Raw genomic sequence first — 15,851 nt, 5'->3', positions numbered from 1 at the left:
GGGGAATTTCTCTGAGGCAAGGTAGGCTTTATTTTCTATTTCTAGGGTTAGTTAGATCTTAGGCTGTGAAGAGGCGTCTAGGCCGTGTTAGGTACGCTCCACGGCTATTTCTAGTTGTGTGATAGGATTAGGGGTTGCGGTCAGCAGAGTTTCCACTTACCAGAGCTTGTCTTGTGTGAGTTTAACCATCAGGTCGTTCCTGGTGCTCCTAACCACCAGGTCCATAACAGGCCCCCCTCTTTAACACATACCATGATTCATGATGCACAGATACAGCAGAGAAATACACCACAGCCAAGTAGCATATAACACAGCCCACGTAGCATATAACACAGCCCACATAGCAAATAGCACAGCCACGTAGCATATGGCACAGGCCACGTAGTATATAACACAGCCCACGTAGCATATAGCACATCCCACATAGCATACAGCACAGCCACGTAGCATATAACTCAGCCACATAGCAAATAGCACAGCCATGTAGTAAATAATAGCACAGCCACGTAGTATATAGCACAGCCCACGTAGTATATGGCACAGCCCACGTAGTATATAGCACAGCCCACGCAGTGTACAGCACAGCCCACGCAGTATATAGCACAGCCCACGCTGTGTATAACACAGCCCACGTAGTATATAGCACAGCCCACGCAGTGTATAACACAGCCCACATAGTATATAACAAAGCCCACGTAGTATATAACACAGGCCACATAGTATATAACACAGCCCACATAGTATATAACACAGCCACGTAGTATATAGCACAGCCACGTAGTATATTGCTCAGCCATGTATATTGCACAGCTACGTAGTATATAGCACAGCCCACATAGTATATAACACAGCCATGTAGTATATAGCACAGCTGACGTAGTATATAGCACAGCTCACGCAGTATATCACACAGCCACGTAGTATATTGCCCAACAATGTAATATATTGCACAGCTACGTAGTATATAGCACAGCTCACGTAGTATATAGCACAGCTCATGTAGTATAAAGCACAGCTCACGCAGTATATAGCACAGCCACGTAGTATATTGCCCAGCCACGTAATATATTGCACAACCCACGTAGTATATAGCACAGAGACGCAGTATATAACACAGCTCACGTAGTATATAGCACAGTGATGTAGTATATAGCACAGCCCACGTAGTATATAGCACAGAGGCGTAGTATATAACACAGCCCACGCAGTATATAGCACAGCCCACGTAGTATATAACACAGCCCACGTAGTATATAGCAATGTGGGCACCATATCTCTGCTAAAAAAAAGAATTAAAATAAGAAATAGTTATATACTCACCTTCCGTCGGCCCCCGGATCCAGGCGAGGCGTTTAGCAATGCTCCTTGCGACACTCTTGCCCCAAGAATGCATTGCAGTCTCGCGAGATGATGACGTAGCGGTCTCGCGAGACCGCAATGCATGGCCCGGAGCGTCACGAGGAGCGGGAAAGGCGCCGGAGTACATAATGATTTTTTATTTTTTTAATTATTTTTAACACTAGATCTTTTTACTATTGATGCTGCATAGGCAGCATCAATAGTAAAAAGTTGGTCACACAGGGTTAATAGCAGCGTTAACGGACTGCGTTACACCGCGGCGTAATGCGGTGTAACGCAGCCATTAGCCCTGTGTGAGCGCTGACTGGAGGGGAGTATGGAGGGGGCACTGACTGAGAGAAGGAAGGGGCGAATTTGCGGCCGGACTGTGACCGTCGCTGATTGGCACGATGTGGGATTTCCGTGACAGACAGACAACAGACAGACAGACAAACAGACGGAAGTACCCCTTAGACGATTCTATATATTGATGGCTATTAGCGATGTGCGAATGTGCTTGGATTAGGTGTTATTGAAGCATGCTCTGCTGCTAATAGAGTATCTTTTGCCACTGACTAACAAACTGGCTATCCCTGCATGTGTAGAGGCTGTCGAACATCCGCGAGACATGCAGCCACAAGGACTCGAACATAGTATTTGAGCACTCCGACAACACTCTATTAGCACACAAACGTACTTGGAAAACACATTATTTAAGCTTGTTCGCTCATCACTAATGGTTATCTTAATAAAGTGCTGTGCCATCTCGCAAGTTAGGGGTTACTATATTTTTATTTATATTAGGAGCATTAAAGGGGTTGTCTAAGTTTGTGATGAGTCTGCAGTCATTCTATATGACTGCAGACTTCTGAATTCTCACAGTGCGCACTACATGCTGTCAGGATACTCTGGTGTCGACGATTTTCTTAAAGGGAACCTGTCACCCCGTTTTTTGAGATTGAGCTATAAATACTTTTAAATAGGGCCTGCGCTGTGTGTTCCTATAGTGTATGTAGTGTACCCCGATTCCCCATGTATGCTGAGAAATAACTTACCAAAGTCGCCGTTTTCGCCTGTCAATCAGGCTGGTCAGGTCGGGAGGGCGTGGTGACATCGGTGGTTCTTCCTCAGCTTTACGTTGGTGGCGTAGTGGCGTAGTGGTGAAGACACAGCGCGCGATCTGCGCTGTAATCCCTTGCATCGGTGGGGGCGGCCATCTTCCTGGGGCCGCGCGTGCGCAGATCGAGTGCTCTGCTGCACGGGGCTTCAGGAAAATGGCCGCGGGATGCCGCGCGTGCGCATTAGAGATCGCGGCGGCCATTTTCCCAAAGCCGAGATGCAAAATCGCATACCTGTGCTCACGTGACCATCCATTCTAGCCTCCGGTAAGGGAGAATCCTAAAAGTGTGCAGTGCATCCACTGTGAAAATTCAGAAATCTCCAGTCACCTGGAGAGACTGCAGACTTTCTTCTGCAACCTGGAAAAACCCTTTAATAATAAAATAAAGACCTGTAGCATGCCAGTCCTAACAGCTTGTAATATACTCACCGTGAGGATTCAGCTCAACAGGTTCCAGCATACATCACATGGCCACTTTACTCATATTATAAGCACATTTCACATGGTAGGTACCAATAGAAAAACTGAAGTGAAGGAGATACTGATAAAACGATGGAATTTATTTGAAATACAATCTAAAAGTGTGTAACACAAAACATAAAATTAGACATGGAATGGGGGAACGGAAACCTCCAAATACCAGGGGGGCACACTACAACACTAAAAAGTATAAACAGGGATCTCAGGACAGGCTGCAAGTTCAATCCATCACATGCGTATCTACAGACTAATGTATCTATTGCATGTGTGTCAAGCGGAAAAAAGCTACTTAAGAGATTCCAGATAACAAGTGTTAAGCGCACAGAGTGGTATACAGGTCCTTATTATATAGAGTATAAGAGTGGCAATGAGGTAATAGAGGCAGGGAAAACCCAGAATGTTAAGCAGAAAAGCTATACAGTGATTCTAGGAAGCAATAAGTATCGCTATGTGCCTAAAAAAGTACTCATGGATGCACCTAATCCGTATACAATAACAAGGATCATTACCTGTAGTGTGTCCAAGACTGTGCGCCCGAGTAAAGATGGAGGGTAAAGTGCTGTGGAGGCCCCCTGCGCCCAACAAGCGCCGTTTCGCAGGATAGCTTCTTCAAAATGGGGCGTGGATTGGTAGGTGGATAGTGGCGGTCTTTTTTATATCAGAGGGGAAGGTCCGTATGGGTCTGCTATTCGCGCACGTCAGCAGTGCCGCTCCTCCTATCGCAAAGGGGACTTCCGGACCGGCGCACCATGACACGCAGTGGAACGCACTGCGGTCATGTGAGCGGCGCCGTTCGGAAGTCAGAGGAGGCTTGCGGAATCTGCGCGTGCGCAGGAGACCCGCGGACTCGGGAATGGAAATGGAAGAATGGACATGCGCAATAGAAAGCTGGAGGTTGGAACTGTAAAAGGGCTGGGCGTGGTTACATGGTAGTGAAGGGAGGAGACCTGGCCAAATTACGGGGGATGAGATGGCACGTATGCAGCGCTGTGGCCAGGGAGAAGTAAAGATAGAACTATGGCAGCGGGAACAGATCGGGCTAGTTGGGGCCAGATGCAATATTCTCAGTGTAATGCCGCCGTAATGAATAAAGAAGGGGCAGGGCCGGAGACTGCAGGGGGAAGGAGCTGGGCCGTATTGGTGTCAAAAGGGGTAATGACATTATTGCCGCTACCATAGTCCGGATCATAGGGGAGCAATGGTCCAGTGGGGCAGGAGATATCAGGGAGCATTGTCCAGGCGGGGGTGCCAGGGGGTGTAGGTGCGACCTGAATAGGAGGGAACAGAGAAACCCAGTGATTATGGGGATGAAGTGTATAAGTGTAAGGAGAGATGGAGTAACGGTGTTTATATGTTTATATGAATACATTTCCGAAATAAGGGGGCCTTATGCACCCAAAAAATGGCAAGAAAGATGATGATATCCTGTACAACGAGCAAAGCGCCCAAAGTGCCCTAATCATGATGTTATAACGATGATTAGAAAAATGGGGAAACTGGTAAGTAAGTGCACATGCAAGGGGATGGGGGAGGGGTCTAATATAGAACAAAGGAATCTTTGGAGTGTGGGGATAATAGTAAGGTGATAGTTTGAAATAAATAATGCTGGGCAGACACCCATACAGCCTTGCATAGAATATGAAAAAGGGGACCAGTAGAGGGGTGCAAAGTGCAGAGAAGTGAAGAGCCCCTAGCCGCAAATCCCGGTGGAGGCTAAATCTAGGTGGAAGCTAAGGAAGAGTCCAAAGTGGACATTAACTTGGCATATATTATGCCCAAGCATTTTTTAAAAACGGGTATGGTTGTATCAGAGGGGCTGAATGGGGAAAAAAGTGTGGCCCCTGTTGTGTTAAAGACCAAGGAAACCACCCCCAAAAGAACATACCTACCCTATGGATTAGGGCATAGGATGTGAAGTGCAATTAGGGATGATGAAAGTATACTACTAAAAATGAAAATAAATGTGAAAATGCATGGGGGATTAGTTAAAACATGAAGTCTCAAAGAAGAGTACTTGTGTACCCCTTGGGCCCCGCATGTCCAGAGTTTGGACCGTAGAATGAAAGAGAAGAATATGGGTCAATTATAGGCCAAAGGGCCATATGGTCCTCTTATTATTACTTTTATATTGTACGAGTCCACAAAAAGTCCAATACAAGAAGATGGTGCTTGTTGGTACAGGAACCAGGACCTATTCTTGACGTAAATTCTTGTCTCGCCTTTACTTGGATCCATGTGATAACGTGACTTGGCCACAGCTTTCAGGTCCCGATGATATCCGGCATATGTGGAGATGTTCCGGGCTACCACGCAAACATGTATACAGCATCATCCTAAAGCGCATGTCAGCATTACGGGAATTCCGTGTATTAAGGTCTGAAGGAAATGAAGACACATAAGTTAAAACCATATAAAAACACACGTGGAAAGAATTAAAAACACCTAAAAACAATCCAAAATGGGAAAAGCGGTTACAAAAAGGAATTAAAGCCAAAATTTTCATTCAGGCCCTGGGGCGTGACTGTGCCTAGGCGATATATCCACTTGCTTTCTAGCTGCGCCAAGGATTTAGCCAAGTCTCCCCCGCGAGTACCAAGATTAATTTGATCAATAGCTTTAAAGATAAAGTTTTTAGGATTACAATCATGGTGTGTTTTGAAATGCCGGGGTATCGTTTTTAAAAGAGACATATCGGTAGTGGATTTAGCTTTTTCGATGTCCCGAATGTGTTCCCTGACGCGGATTTTTATTTCACGTGTGGTTAATCCAACGTATATAAGTTTGCAGGGGCATGTAGCGTGGTATATTACCCCCTGGGAGGAACACGTTAGATGTTTTCTGATCTCGAAGTTTTTAGAGTCATCAAAGTTGCTAAAGGAGGATGCCTTTTTCATATTGAGGCATGCTTTGCATCCTCCGCAGGGAAAGAAACCATTTTTAAGGGATGAAGTTGTAGATGTAGAAGTTGGATCATAGTGACTATGTACTAATAGATCTCGTAAGTTGCGGCTCCTTTTGGCTACCATTGAGGGGGCAGAGGGTAAAATTTTCCGTAGCACTGGGTCCGTCATTAAGATGTTCCAATGTTTCTTAAAGACAGATCTGATGTCATTCCAACGGTTGTTGTAAGTGGAAATGTACCTTACCTGGTTGTTGTATACCGAAGGAGGTTTTTTAAAAGAATATAAAAGTTGATCCCTAGTGGTGTTTTTGGCTTTTCTATACCCATGTTTAATGCTTCGTTTGCTGTAGCCGCGATTTATAAATCTCTGAGTGAGATCAGCGGCCTGGTCCTCAAAGTTAGACGTTTCTGAGCATATTCTTTTGGCTCTAAGGAATTGGCCAACGGGTATGCCTTTTATGGTGGCCGGTGGATGAGAGGAAGTGGCGTGTAGTAGGGAATTTGTAGCTGTAGGTTTCCTATATAAATTGGTGTTGATGATACCCTCCGCTGAAACTTTGATATTGATGTCTAGAAAATCTAATTCCCTACCATATTTGTATGTTAGAAAAATATTCTTTTTATTGTGGTTGAGCTTGGCCATTAGTCCATGTAGACCCTCCACGGTACCCTCCCATACGAACCACACGTCGTCAATGTACCTCATCCAATCCTGTACCCCCTGTATTTCGGGAATGGTGTCGCTCTGGAAGATTTCTCTTTCCCAGGCTCCTAGGAAAAGGTTAGCGTATGAGGGGGCGCAAGAGGCCCCCATAGCTGTACCCTGTGTTTGTAGATAGATGTTTTTATTGAATATGAAGGTATTGTGAGTGAGGACAAATTCCAAGAGGGTCAGGATTAGTTGTGACAATTCCGGGTCCAGATTGCTGGTTTGTAGGTACCATGCTACGGCTTTAAGGCCGTCCTCATGTCTAATAGAGGTATATAAGGCCTCTACGTCTGCGGTCACTATCAACATGTGGTTTTCCAGACATAGGTTGTTTAATTTTTGGAGGGCTGATGTGGTATCCTGAATGTAAGAGGGTAAGGTAAACACGATAGGTTTAAGATAAAAATCAATGAAATCTGAAATTATTTCGCATAGACTTCCATTGCCTGAAATAATGGGTCTCCCAGGTGGGTCCAGTGGATCTTTGTGTAATTTGGGGATAAGGTACAGGGTGGGAAGTTTTGGATGAATTTTTTTGATGGTTTCTACCATATTCTTGGAGATAATGCCATTCTCAAATGCCTTTTCTATTATGTTTACCAAATCCATCTGGTGTTTTGTCAGAGGATTGAAGGGTAGTTTTTTATAGCATAGGGGGGCATTCAGTAGTTTGTGTGCTTGTTTTTCATACATATGGGTAGGCCAAATGACCAAATTGCCCCCCTTATCTGCTGGTTTAAAAACTACATCGTTGAGAGATTGTAAACGGGTTAGGGCAGTTTTTTCTTCCTTTGTAAGGTTAGAGATCCAAGAAGGTTTTTGGGCCAAAGTTTCAATCTCCGTGGTGAGTACTTTGGTAAATACCTCAATGGCTGGACAGATGTTAATCGGGGGAAATTTTTTGGATTTGTTAAATAATTTATGTGGAAAGCTACTTACATTTGAGGATGCGTTTTCCTCCAAGAGCTCCTCCAGGTTTCTTAGCGTTTCGCTTTCTTCCACTGTGGAGAAGGTGTCACTTGTATCATTTTTGTAGTGTAATTTTTTGAGGATGAGCTTCCTGGAGAAGAGGTGTAGGTCCTTCACAGCAGTGAAGGTGTCCAACCGACTAGTGGGAGAGAATGTTAAACCCTTCTCCAGGAGGTTCACCTCAGCCGAGGATAATGTGTGTTTGGACAGGTTAATTACCTTTAATTGATCCCCCTGTGTGCGAAGAGCTTTGGATCTCGTAAATATATCAGGTAGTCTTCGTGAGGTTTCACCTGTTGTGTTCTCACCTTCACTGAGGGAAGTGTTATTTTCCGAGCTTGAAATGGCTGAGCTCACTGAGGGACTTCTCTCATGAGGGGTTTTTGTCCTTTTCCGATCGTTTCCTTTGCCCCTGCCATGGGGATTTTGTCTCTTGATTTGCCACCGGTAGATCTTGTCGGTGTCGTAGTCATTGGTATCTCTCTGAAATTTCTTGATCTTACTCTGGCAGATCTCATTCTCCCATCTATCCACATCCTTATTGATTTCAGTCATGATTTTATCCAGATTGTCCACTGGAATGTCTTTAACCAGTTGTTTCTCATAGTCTTCAATCTGGGAATCTATTGTCTGTAGAGACATGGTATTTTTGTCTATAATGATCTGAATGAAATCAAGGGAGCAGGTCGTGGCCGCTGAGGTCCACCTCTTTATGAGGACATCGTCTTCCAGTTCAAATGAGGGGTATAGTTGGACCCTCAGACCTCTTGGGATTATTTGCTTGTCCATGTAGTTTTCAAGCGTGGCTCTGTTCCACCAGAGTCTCGTTTTTTTAAAAAGAGCATTCCTATATATTTTGATCAAATCTTTGTTAGGTGTAACCGCTTCCCCAGCGGTACTGGAGGCCCCCTGTCTAAATATATTAGATGCCTTGTTCAGCCAAGTCTTTTCCCTGGCCTTAAAGTCCATTATAATAATTGAGCGGACAATCTGTTTGTAGAATACAGAAAAAGCGATTATTCCCATAGTCCTTATGTGACAGAGGCTAGAGTCACTTCCACAAAGTATAAGCACATTTCACATGGTAGGTACCAATAGAAAAACTGAAGTGAAGGAGATACTGATAAAACGATGGAATTTATTTGAAATACAATCTAAAAGTGTGTAACACAAAACATAAAATTAGACATGGAATGGGGGAACGGAAACCTCCAAATACCAGGGGGGCACACTACAACACTAAAAAGTATAAACAGGGATCTCAGGACAGGCTGCAAGTTCAATCCATCACATGCGTATCTACAGACTAATGTATCTATTGCATGTGTGTCAAGCGGAAAAAAGCTACTTAAGAGATTCCAGATAACAAGTGTTAAGCGCACAGAGTGGTATACAGGTCCTTATTATATAGAGTATAAGAGTGGCAATGAGGTAATAGAGGCAGGGAAAACCCAGAATGTTAAGCAGAAAAGCTATACAGTGATTCTAGGAAGCAATAAGTATCGCTATGTGCCTAAAAAAGTACTCATGGATGCACCTAATCCGTATACAATAACAAGGATCATTACCTGTAGTGTGTCCAAGACTGTGCGCCCGAGTAAAGATGGAGGGTAAAGTGCTGTGGAGGCCCCCTGCGCCCAACAAGCGCCGTTTCGCAGGATAGCTTCTTCAAAATGGGGCGTGGATTGGTAGGTGGATAGTGGCGGTCTTTTTTATATCAGAGGGGAAGGTCCGTATGGGTCTGCTATTCGCGCACGTCAGCAGTGCCGCTCCTCCTATCGCAAAGGGGACTTCCGGACCGGCGCACCATGACACGCAGTGGAACGCACTGCGGTCATGTGAGCGGCGCCGTTCGGAAGTCAGAGGAGGCTTGCGGAATCTGCGCGTGCGCAGGAGACCCGCGGACTCGGGAATGGAAATGGAAGAATGGACATGCGCAATAGAAAGCTGGAGGTTGGAACTGTAAAAGGGCTGGGCGTGGTTACATGGTAGTGAAGGGAGGAGACCTGGCCAAATTACGGGGGATGAGATGGCACGTATGCAGCGCTGTGGCCAGGGAGAAGTAAAGATAGAACTATGGCAGCGGGAACAGATCGGGCTAGTTGGGGCCAGATGCAATATTCTCAGTGTAATGCCGCCGTAATGAATAAAGAAGGGGCAGGGCCGGAGACTGCAGGGGGAAGGAGCTGGGCCGTATTGGTGTCAAAAGGGGTAATGACAATCCCTTCACTACCATGTAACCACGCCCAGCCCTTTTACAGTTCCAACCTCCAGCTTTCTATTGCGCATGTCCATTCTTCCATTTCCATTCCCGAGTCCGCGGGTCTCCTGCGCACGCGCAGATTCCGCAAGCCTCCTCTGACTTCCGAACGGCGCCGCTCACATGACCGCAGTGCGTTCCACTGCGTGTCATGGTGCGCCGGTCCGGAAGTCCCCTTTGCGATAGGAGGAGCGGCACTGCTGACGTGCGCGAATAGCAGACCCATACGGACCTTCCCCTCTGATATAAAAAAGACCGCCACTATCCACCTACCAATCCACGCCCCATTTTGAAGAAGCTATCCTGCGAAACGGCGCTTGTTGGGCGCAGGGGGCCTCCACAGCACTTTACCCTCCATCTTTACTCGGGCGCACAGTCTTGGACACACTACAGGTAATGATCCTTGTTATTGTATACGGATTAGGTGCATCCATGAGTACTTTTTTAGGCACATAGCGATACTTATTGCTTCCTAGAATCACTGTATAGCTTTTCTGCTTAACATTCTGGGTTTTCCCTGCCTCTATTACCTCATTGCCACTCTTATACTCTATATAATAAGGACCTGTATACCACTCTGTGCGCTTAACACTTGTTATCTGGAATCTCTTAAGTAGCTTTTTTCCGCTTGACACACATGCAATAGATACATTAGTCTGTAGATACGCATGTGATGGATTGAACTTGCAGCCTGTCCTGAGATCCCTTTTTATACTTTTTAGTGTTGTAGTGTGCCCCCCTGGTATTTGGAGGTTTCCGTTCCCCCATTCCATGTCTAATTTTATGTTTTGTGTTACACACTTTTAGATTGTATTTCAAATAAATTCCATCGTTTTATCAGTATCTCCTTCACTTCAGTTTTTCTATTGGTACCTACCATGTGAAATGTGCTTATACTTTGTGGAAGTGACTCTAGCCTCTGTCACATAAGGACTATGGGAATAATCGCTTTTTCTGTATTCTACAAACAGATTGTCCGCTCAATTATTATAATGGACTTTAAGGCCAGGGAAAAGACTTGGCTGAACAAGGCATCTAATATATTTAGACAGGGGGCCTCCAGTACCGCTGGGGAAGCGGTTACACCTAACAAAGATTTGATCAAAATATATAGGAATGCTCTTTTTAAAAAAACGAGACTCTGGTGGAACAGAGCCACGCTTGAAAACTACATGGACAAGCAAATAATCCCAAGAGGTCTGAGGGTCCAACTATACCCCTCATTTGAACTGGAAGACGATGTCCTCATAAAGAGGTGGACCTCAGCGGCCACGACCTGCTCCCTTGATTTCATTCAGATCATTATAGACAAAAATACCATGTCTCTACAGACAATAGATTCCCAGATTGAAGACTATGAGAAACAACTGGTTAAAGACATTCCAGTGGACAATCTGGATAAAATCATGACTGAAATCAATAAGGATGTGGATAGATGGGAGAATGAGATCTGCCAGAGTAAGATCAAGAAATTTCAGAGAGATACCAATGACTACGACACCGACAAGATCTACCGGTGGCAAATCAAGAGACAAAATCCCCATGGCAGGGGCAAAGGAAACGATCGGAAAAGGACAAAAACCCCTCATGAGAGAAGTCCCTCAGTGAGCTCAGCCATTTCAAGCTCGGAAAATAACACTTCCCTCAGTGAAGGTGAGAACACAACAGGTGAAACCTCACGAAGACTACCTGATATATTTACGAGATCCAAAGCTCTTCGCACACAGGGGGATCAATTAAAGGTAATTAACCTGTCCAAACACACATTATCCTCGGCTGAGGTGAACCTCCTGGAGAAGGGTTTAACATTCTCTCCCACTAGTCGGTTGGACACCTTCACTGCTGTGAAGGACCTACACCTCTTCTCCAGGAAGCTCATCCTCAAAAAATTACACTACAAAAATGATACAAGTGACACCTTCTCCACAGTGGAAGAAAGCGAAACGCTAAGAAACCTGGAGGAGCTCTTGGAGGAAAACGCATCCTCAAATGTAAGTAGCTTTCCACATAAATTATTTAACAAATCCAAAAAATTTCCCCCGATTAACATCTGTCCAGCCATTGAGGTATTTACCAAAGTACTCACCACGGAGATTGAAACTTTGGCCCAAAAACCTTCTTGGATCTCTAACCTTACAAAGGAAGAAAAAAACTGCCCTAACCCGTTTACAATCTCTCAACGATGTAGTTTTTAAACCAGCAGATAAGGGGGGCAATTTGGTCATTTGGCCTACCCATATGTATGAAAAACAAGCACACAAACTACTGAATGCCCCCCTATGCTATAAAAAACTACCCTTCAATCCTCTGACAAAACACCAGATGGATTTGGTAAACATAATAGAAAAGGCATTTGAGAATGGCATTATCTCCAAGAATATGGTAGAAACCATCAAAAAAATTCATCCAAAACTTCCCACCCTGTACCTTATCCCCAAATTACACAAAGATCCACTGGACCCACCTGGGAGACCCATTATTTCAGGCAATGGAAGTCTATGCGAAATAATTTCAGATTTCATTGATTTTTATCTTAAACCTATCGTGTTTACCTTACCCTCTTACATTCAGGATACCACATCAGCCCTCCAAAAATTAAACAACCTATGTCTGGAAAACCACATGTTGATAGTGACCGCAGACGTAGAGGCCTTATATACCTCTATTAGACATGAGGACGGCCTTAAAGCCGTAGCATGGTACCTACAAACCAGCAATCTGGACCCGGAATTGTCACAACTAATCCTGACCCTCTTGGAATTTGTCCTCACTCACAATACCTTCATATTCAATAAAAACATCTATCTACAAACACAGGGTACAGCTATGGGGGCCTCTTGCGCCCCCTCATACGCTAACCTTTTCCTAGGAGCCTGGGAAAGAGAAATCTTCCAGAGCGACACCATTCCCGAAATACAGGGGGTACAGGATTGGATGAGGTACATTGACGACGTGTGGTTCGTATGGGAGGGTACCGTGGAGGGTCTACATGGACTAATGGCCAAGCTCAACCACAATAAAAAGAATATTTTTCTAACATACAAATATGGTAGGGAATTAGATTTTCTAGACATCAATATCAAAGTTTCAGCGGAGGGTATCATCAACACCAATTTATATAGGAAACCTACAGCTACAAATTCCCTACTACACGCCACTTCCTCTCATCCACCGGCCACCATAAAAGGCATACCCGTTGGCCAATTCCTTAGAGCCAAAAGAATATGCTCAGAAACGTCTAACTTTGAGGACCAGGCCGCTGATCTCACTCAGAGATTTATAAATCGCGGCTACAGCAAACGAAGCATTAAACATGGGTATAGAAAAGCCAAAAACACCACTAGGGATCAACTTTTATATTCTTTTAAAAAACCTCCTTCGGTATACAACAACCAGGTAAGGTACATTTCCACTTACAACAACCGTTGGAATGACATCAGATCTGTCTTTAAGAAACATTGGAACATCTTAATGACGGACCCAGTGCTACGGAAAATTTTACCCTCTGCCCCCTCAATGGTAGCCAAAAGGAGCCGCAACTTACGAGATCTATTAGTACATAGTCACTATGATCCAACTTCTACATCTACAACTTCATCCCTTAAAAATGGTTTCTTTCCCTGCGGAGGATGCAAAGCATGCCTCAATATGAAAAAGGCATCCTCCTTTAGCAACTTTGATGACTCTAAAAACTTCGAGATCAGAAAACATCTAACGTGTTCCTCCCAGGGGGTAATATACCACGCTACATGCCCCTGCAAACTTATATACGTTGGATTAACCACACGTGAAATAAAAATCCGCGTCAGGGAACACATTCGGGACATCGAAAAAGCTAAATCCACTACCGATATGTCTCTTTTAAAAACGATACCCCGGCATTTCAAAACACACCATGATTGTAATCCTAAAAACTTTATCTTTAAAGCTATTGATCAAATTAATCTTGGTACTCGCGGGGGAGACTTGGCTAAATCCTTGGCGCAGCTAGAAAGCAAGTGGATATATCGCCTAGGCACAGTCACGCCCCAGGGCCTGAATGAAAATTTTGGCTTTAATTCCTTTTTGTAACCGCTTTTCCCATTTTGGATTGTTTTTAGGTGTTTTTAATTCTTTCCACGTGTGTTTTTATATGGTTTTAACTTATGTGTCTTCATTTCCTTCAGACCTTAATACACGGAATTCCCGTAATGCTGACATGCGCTTTAGGATGATGCTGTATACATGTTTGCGTGGTAGCCCGGAACATCTCCACATATGCCGGATATCATCGGGACCTGAAAGCTGTGGCCAAGTCACGTTATCACATGGATCCAAGTAAAGGCGAGACAAGAATTTACGTCAAGAATAGGTCCTGGTTCCTGTACCAACAAGCACCATCTTCTTGTATTGGACTTTTTGTGGACTCGTACAATATAAAAGTAATAATAAGAGGACCATATGGCCCTTTGGCCTATAATTGACCCATATTCTTCTCTTTCATTCTACGGTCCAAACTCTGGACATGCGGGGCCCAAGGGGTACACAAGTACTCTTCTTTGAGACTTCATGTTTTAACTAATCCCCCATGCATTTTCACATTTATTTTCATTTTTAGTAGTATACTTTCATCATCCCTAATTGCACTTCACATCCTATGCCCTAATCCATAGGGTAGGTATGTTCTTTTGGGGGTGGTTTCCTTGGTCTTTAACACAACAGGGGCCACACTTTTTTCCCCATTCAGCCCCTCTGATACAACCATACCCGTTTTTAAAAAATGCTTGGGCATAATATATGCCAAGTTAATGTCCACTTTGGACTCTTCCTTAGCTTCCACCTAGATTTAGCCTCCACCGGGATTTGCGGCTAGGGGCTCTTCACTTCTCTGCACTTTGCACCCCTCTACTGGTCCCCTTTTTCATATTCTATGCAAGGCTGTATGGGTGTCTGCCCAGCATTATTTATTTCAAACTATCACCTTACTATTATCCCCACACTCCAAAGATTCCTTTGTTCTATATTAGACCCCTCCCCCATCCCCTTGCATGTGCACTTACTTACCAGTTTCCCCATTTTTCTAATCATCGTTATAACATCATGATTAGGGCACTTTGGGCGCTTTGCTCGTTGTACAGGATATCATCATCTTTCTTGCCATTTTTTGGGTGCATAAGGCCCCCTTATTTCGGAAATGTATTCATATAAACATATAAACACCGTTACTCCATCTCTCCTTACACTTATACACTTCATCCCCATAATCACTGGGTTTCTCTGTTCCCTCCTATTCAGGTCGCACCTACACCCCCTGGCACCCCCGCCTGGACAATGCTCCCTGATATCTCCTGCCCCACTGGACCATTGCTCCCCTATGATCCGGACTATGGTAGCGGCAATAATGTCATTACCCCTTTTGACACCAATACGGCCCAGCTCCTTCCCCCTGCAGTCTCCGGCCCTGCCCCTTCTTTATTCATTACGGCGGCATTACACTGAGAATATTGCATCTGGCCCCAACTAGCCCGATCTGTTCCCGCTGCCATAGTTCTATCTTTACTTCTCCCTGGCCACAGCGCTGCATACGTGCCATCTCATCCCCCGTAATTTGGCCAGGTCTCCTCCCTTCACTACCATGTAACCACGCCCAGCCCTTTTACAGTTCCAACCTCCAGCTTTCTATTGCGCATGTCCATTCTTCCATTTCCATTCCCGAGTCCGCGGGTCTCCTGCGCACGCGCAGATTCCGCAAGCCTCCTCTGACTTCCGAACGGCGTCGCTCACATGACCGCAGTGCGTTCCACTGCGTGTCATGGTGCGCCGGTCCGGAAGTCCCCTTTGCGATAGGAGGAGCGGCACTGCTGACGTGCGCGAATAGCAGACCCATACGGACCTTCCCCTCTGATATAAAAAAGACCGCCACTATCCACCTACCAATCCACGCCCCATTTTGAAGAAGCTATCCTGCGAAACGGCGCTTGTTGGGCGCAGGGGGCCTCCACAGCACTTTACCCTCCATCTTTACTCGGGCGCACAGTCTTGGACACACTACAGGTAATGATCCTTGTTATTGTATACGGATTAGGTGCATCCA

At 44.9% G+C, this 15,851-nt stretch overlaps 2 protein-coding genes across 2 annotated transcripts; one reads left to right on the top strand and one right to left on the bottom strand.

Annotated features, from left to right (window-relative positions):
• Positions 1-2,974: 2,974 nt before the first annotated feature.
• Positions 2,975-9,706, bottom strand: LOC138671010 (uncharacterized). The gene is made up of 3 exons (XM_069758839.1): positions 7,738-9,706; positions 7,489-7,550; positions 2,975-5,314 (listed from the first exon to the last, which is right to left on the bottom strand). Exons 1-2 carry the CDS (start codon positions 8,542-8,544, stop codon positions 7,530-7,532), a joined length of 828 nt encoding a protein of 275 aa, XP_069614940.1. The 5' UTR covers positions 8,545-9,706; the 3' UTR covers positions 2,975-5,314; positions 7,489-7,529.
• Positions 9,707-9,759: 53 nt separating this feature from the next.
• On the top strand, positions 9,760-15,526 carry LOC138672325 (uncharacterized). The gene is made up of 3 exons (XM_069760269.1): positions 9,760-11,520; positions 11,708-11,769; positions 13,945-15,526. Exons 1-2 carry the CDS (start codon positions 10,714-10,716, stop codon positions 11,726-11,728), a joined length of 828 nt encoding a protein of 275 aa, XP_069616370.1. The 5' UTR covers positions 9,760-10,713; the 3' UTR covers positions 11,729-11,769; positions 13,945-15,526.
• Positions 15,527-15,851: the final 325 nt, after the last annotated feature.

This window comes from Ranitomeya imitator, chromosome 3, assembly GCF_032444005.1.
Source record: "Ranitomeya imitator isolate aRanImi1 chromosome 3, aRanImi1.pri, whole genome shotgun sequence".
NCBI classification, from domain to species: domain Eukaryota; kingdom Metazoa; phylum Chordata; class Amphibia; order Anura; family Dendrobatidae; genus Ranitomeya; species Ranitomeya imitator.
Note: the sequence above shows the minus strand (reverse complement) of the source record. Positions and strands in the feature narration are given on the sequence as shown.